General features: G+C 41.0%; 1 protein-coding gene across 1 annotated transcript; it reads left to right on the top strand.

Moving 5' to 3' along the window:
- The first annotated feature begins 4,936 nt into the window (after nucleotides 1–4,936).
- On the top strand, nucleotides 4,937–5,738 carry LOC104952658 (uncharacterized). The gene has a single exon (XM_010779514.1). It carries the CDS (start codon nucleotides 4,996–4,998, stop codon nucleotides 5,647–5,649), a length of 654 nt encoding a protein of 217 aa, XP_010777816.1. The 5' UTR covers nucleotides 4,937–4,995; the 3' UTR covers nucleotides 5,650–5,738.
- Nucleotides 5,739–5,749: the final 11 nt, after the last annotated feature.

Genomic DNA, 5,749 nt, shown 5'->3' with positions numbered 1-5,749 from the left:
TAAGGAAAAGTAACGAAGTTTGAGCAGAGTTACACATATTCAAACGCAAAGTGTAATAACTGCAGGTTGCCTCCCTGTCAGAATGACAAAGGTCCTCAGTGAAGCACAAGCACATTCTCACTACATTGTAAGGACAACTTATTAAAAAGATCAGTTCAATGCAACTAATGCCGTCTTAGTGTTATTGCATGATGTTAACATTTGAAATGTAGCATTTAAGTGTTTCTCAGTTACAATGTTGTTGTTTTAATAAATCAGACTCTGATGGTGCAGCGCTGTACTGTACCTCTTTATATAGGCATTTGTTCCTTAACAAATTGTTTTTGCGCTGATCAGGGGGTACTTGGCTGAATTTTTTTTTCAAAGGGGATACATGATTGAAAAAAGTTTGAGAACCACTGCTCTAGGGCAGGGATCACCAAGGGCCAAAATGTATGCAATAGAGAGGCGAAGTCCCGCCCATCTACTTCCGACCCATGGGACCTTATTTCGGAAAAATTATGTATTGAAGTCAATGGGGAGAGAAAACGTATCTTTCGATCACGTTTGAATTATGCCACGAATTACACATATGATGTTTGTCAATCTTAAAAAATTATTTCCATGTCAAAAAAGTCACAGTTTGTCATAAAACTGTTGAAATATAAGACTATGAAAAATATGCAACTAGAAAGACTACAAATCCCAGAATCCCGTTCCTGCATGCTGGCTCTTACGAACCGACTAACTCCCCTTGTGTGTATGTACAGCTCTCAACATGCCCAGACTTGAAGGGATTTTCACCTCGTTTAATACTTTTCGCCTCATTCTGATAGAAAGAAGTGAAATGTGCTAACGTGACGGCCGTCTTGGTGTGTGGTGTGAGACAGGAGATGTAGTTCATTGAGCAGTTTCACACAAAAAAAAGTTTTACTTGACAGTGTTACGAGACATTTTTTTTACTTGCAAAATTATCTTTTAAATTGACAAACATCATATGTGTAATTCGTGGCACAATTCAAATGGAATCGAAAGATAATCTTTCTCTCCCCATTGACTTCAATACATAATTTTTGCGAAATAAGGTCCCATGGAGCTTCCTCGGAAAGGGAGGGACTTCGCCTCTCTATAAACACTTTCGCGGGCCAGCGATTTTTATATAGCTCAGAATTTTGGGGGTGCTAGTGGAGCACGCTCAGGTAGCCTACTGCGGAGCGTATAAAGCTTAGCAGGCTCTTCACACTAACGAAGGATCACTTCGAGGCTACTGTCCCGCAGCTGCTGCCTCTCTGTTGGACTCCGGTACTGCACATTACTCACGAGACGTTGTAAAAGAAAAAAATAGTGGGGGGCGAATGCACTAACCACTCCGCCAACGCCACAGTCACCCCCGTCGTGCGGGCCGGATGAGAATGTCTGGCGGATGTGGCCCGTGGGACACCAGTTGATGGTCACTGCTCTAGGGTGACAGCTCTCCTTAGAGGTTTAATTAGCGGTGAAATTAGCAAGTAATCTGATAAATTCCTGTGGACATGTGACCTAACCAATGATCCAGGATCAGCAGTTCCTGCACTGGCTGTTAGTCTAACAACTGAAAATTAGATTCCAGAGGGGCCCACACCAAAAATAAGCAGCTTATCTCAGTATATCTTCACTCATGCATTCAAAAGTTACAATATGGAGTTAATCAACCGTTTACATACTTGTATCCAGTTAGGTACCAGCTCATGTGAAATACATTTCAAGTTCCATTGGGCAGCAAGCAAAGGCATTACTGCACTTATCAGCCAATATGAAAATACTCTAGGCTACTTACGACAGTTCTCCTCATCGCTGCTGTCTGAGCAATCGTCATCATCATCACATCTCCACAGGGTCGGGATGCAGCGTCCGTTCTTGCACTGAAACTGCCCGACTTCACACTCTGTCTCCGTAGTAGTCCCTGTGTTGTCAAAAAAGTGGTCAACTACTTATTTGGTTCATTAAATGATACAAATGTGAACATTGACTACATGTGGATGCCAGGTTAACAGAGTATGATATTTAAAAGTACCAACAAATGTATAATAGACACTTATGAATACACATATTTGGGGGGGGAATTAAAAACATTTACAGGAATGAGGCAATGTTTTTATTTTTTAACACCATCCTATTGCAGAGGAAGCTTGACTGTTTACATGGCTGTTTTGTTTGTGAGGTTAACAATGTTCACTTTTCAAATTAGCCTTGGCTTAGAAAGAATACATAGGCTACATGCATTTAATAGAATAAAACCGGTTTTAATTACACCCTTATTGTGGGTTGTAAAGAGGTAAACAGATTTATCTCTAAATCTTTCTCTATAGTTGGGCTTCCTCTGATAAATAATGCTGTAGTGTATAGTTTCGTTTTTCTCAAATCCAGCATTTCCATAAAATGATTTACACTTTCCCTGTCATGATGGTCTTGATTGACTGTATCAATAGGCTTTACGACAATAACAGCTACCAGCAGCGTTCTACTGGCACTTCACCATAAAGATCTCTTTAGGACAATCTATTTCTGCTTTCTTGGCTGCAGCCTTCAGCTAAAAAAACACATAACGCAGATCGCTGCATCCTTTACATTACCACAGGCAGCCTTTGATTACGATAACATCAGCCTACTGCATTCACACACGTGTGTAGGCTACGGATCTTTCCTTCAGCGTATTGTCAACTCATGTCACCAGTGAACGGATTCACCGCGCGGACCAAAGTGCCGATCCAGGTGTGAGCCATTGTATGAATGAGATGAGATGACAGAATATTTTGAAACACATTAACACAACACGCGGTCTACATTAGGAGACGATCCGTTCCTCAGTAAGCAACGATCCCCAAAGCGATGCCACGTCCGTGATGCGATGCAAATCCACCTCCTCGCTGAGACAAGTGTCTTACCTCTAGCGCAATGGAGCTCCATGAGTAACAAATGCAATAGCACAAGCTTTCCGACTTCTGTCCACATCTTTAGATCCTGGGGGGTCTACGGTTGTGTTCATGCGAGTGAAAAGCCACTGAAGGATCCCCAACCTCTCTATCGCTCTGTGTGTTGCTCTCTCTGCTGTGCTCCTTGTGTGTGTGATTGTGTGTGATCAGAGCCAGGCTCAGCGCTTCCTCTGCCTCGGCTGCAGTTTGAATCAGTGACGCTTGTGGGCGGGATGAGGATGGAGCCGGCCTGCGGTTAATGTAGTGGGTAAGTGGGTAGAGAAACTACATCAAAACGGTTAACAAGGGAATTTGTAATACTGCTGAGTCACGTTTAGAAAATCACTCTCAAATGTTTTTATTATTAAATGTTGTTGAGCAGCTACAAATCATTAATTAAGATAAAACAACAACAAACAAAAGCTTTGTTTTAGTTAACGAATATCAATATCTCTTGTATTAATGTCAGGCATTTATGTCGTGACTATATGAATAGAGCCAGAAGGTTCAGCGCCAGATTAAGCCTGTAAACGAAACAGCTAGCCAGCTAAGAGTAGAAATTCACTTAAGGGTCCCATCATATGCTTTTCTGGTTATTACCCGTCCCCTTGTGTGTTATGTAGCTTTTTCTGCATGTAAACAGTCTGCAAAGTCACAAACCCTCAAAGTACACCCTTTAGCGAGTAAAACTCTAACACAGAAAAGACGTGTCTATGCTGCCCCAGAACGCCTCGTTGTAGATTTTTCGTTTTTCATTTTTTTATTCCGGGAAAGGTTGACGTCACTCTAGACCAGGGGTGTCAAACTCAAGGCCCGGGGGCCAAATCCGGCCCGCGACTTCATTTTATGTAGCCCCACAAGAGCTTGCAAAGAATATAATATATTATACGGTTACATGCTACTTTACAGAAGCAAGTTGCCCATAAACGACATGACCCACAATGCATCTCAAATTTGACTTTTTCTCAGGATCTGACTTTTTTTCTTCAACATACAGAATGCATTTTTCTCAGAATTTGACTTTTTTTGTCAAAATATGCCTGTTAGAGCTACACAGTCTTTTGCATATAGTAATTGTAGTTTGTCATTTAATTTGTTTATTATGATTTTGCTCACATTAGAAGTATATATTTGTGGTAATATTCTGTTAAGTTAATAATAATTTGTTTAGTTAATTTCTTTGCTTTATATGTTAGTCTTTATTTGGGTTAATTTATTTCGTGTGATTTTTGGTTTAGACACCTGGGGGTAGTGGTGAGCACAGGTAAGGGTGTATATAGGCAGGAAGTGGCAGACCACCTGTTTTTGCACCTGGGTAATGGGCACATGGTTTTTTACCAGCACGAGAGAGGATTGTTTGTACAAGGAGAAATAATTGTTTGTGACCGAGAAAACAATAAAACCAGCCTCAACGACAGAACCCATGCCTGGAAATTGGTTGACTTTCTACACTGCGTACATTACCTGCCCAGGGTGCCAGAAGTGATCCGTTTGAAGGTTTTAACTTATTTTGAGTTTAAGTTTAGGACAAACGGCCACTACAATGCCCTTTTTCTTAGAATTAGCCTTTTTCTCATGAATAGATTTTTTTTTCAAAATGTCACTTCTTTTTCAAAATGTCACTTCTTGCAATTATTTGCCCTAGACTTCTGCTTTCAGACGTAGTTAATTATGAAGTTATTACCCTATCCGATAATAATCCAATGCAGAGGCAATAATGTAATATATAATACATTATTTTATATATATTCAATATTTATATATCTTTTTATATAGTCTTAAAGTTACAACCGGCCCTTTGAGTGCAACCATAATGCTGATGTGGCCCATGTTGAAATTGAGTTTGACACCCCTGTTCTAGAGACTGTCTCACCTTTTAGTGGAAGACAGATAGAGAGTTCTGTTTCAAGCTGATTTCAACGTTTCACTCTTAGCTAATATGCTAAAAATGTGATTTCATTGATGGCTTAAAACATAATTGTGTTTTCTTTGTTCCCGCAAATGTGTAATCTGAACTGATTCCTCTTTCTGCCCCAGGTTGGGTTTCTTTTTCACCTCTACCCGGATGGGAAAGGCAAAAGAATTAAAAGGGAAGTTACTCCTCCTCTTCATTGCTGCCTTTATCTTCCTCCTCAGCCTCAATGTGACAAAACACAGGACGTACAACGCTTTCCCAAAGCCGCTTTCTGCGTCCAAAATGTGCTCCCTGCAGATCTCTGAGCAGACCCTAACCCCCCTCAACAATACCAAGCACATTCTGGTGTCAGCCTACATGGACCAGAGAGTGAAGGGCTTGGATATACGCATCATCGGCATCTTTAAGATAGACTCCATCCAACCCCTCTACTGTCTTTTCTGCTGTGCAGGGCGGTTGTCAAATGCAACTCCAACAACAATTTTAAAACACAATAACAACTTTGGTTTTCCCTTCGTCACAACAGATGTCATGTGTGGAATTCCTAAGGGCTTCAGTGCTACACATGTCACTCTGTTGATGCAGCCTCACCGTGTTACAGTACCTAACCAGACTTGGCTTCCAATTAGAAACCAGAAGACCGGTAGGGAGGAGGAGCAAAAGTTACAGTTTAACTTCACAGTCTGCATCTCCAACCTGTACGGAGATTACAACAATGTGCTTCAGTTTGCACAGACTCTGGAGATGTACAGGTTAGCAAAGCAACAACACCACAAGCCACTGAAAAAAAAATATATTGTGTGAATGGTGTGACCTTTGCAAAGGTACTGTTGCAGTGTCTCTGGATTGCACCGATGATTCTGGTTAGGTTAGGTTAAAGGGCCAGTTACCTTAAGGTTCAAGG

This window comes from Notothenia coriiceps, unplaced genomic scaffold, assembly GCF_000735185.1.
Source record: "Notothenia coriiceps isolate Sejong01 unplaced genomic scaffold, NC01 NC01_scaffold00020312, whole genome shotgun sequence".
NCBI lineage: Eukaryota > Metazoa > Chordata > Actinopteri > Perciformes > Nototheniidae > Notothenia > Notothenia coriiceps.
This window is presented reverse-complemented; position numbering and strand designations above follow the sequence as displayed.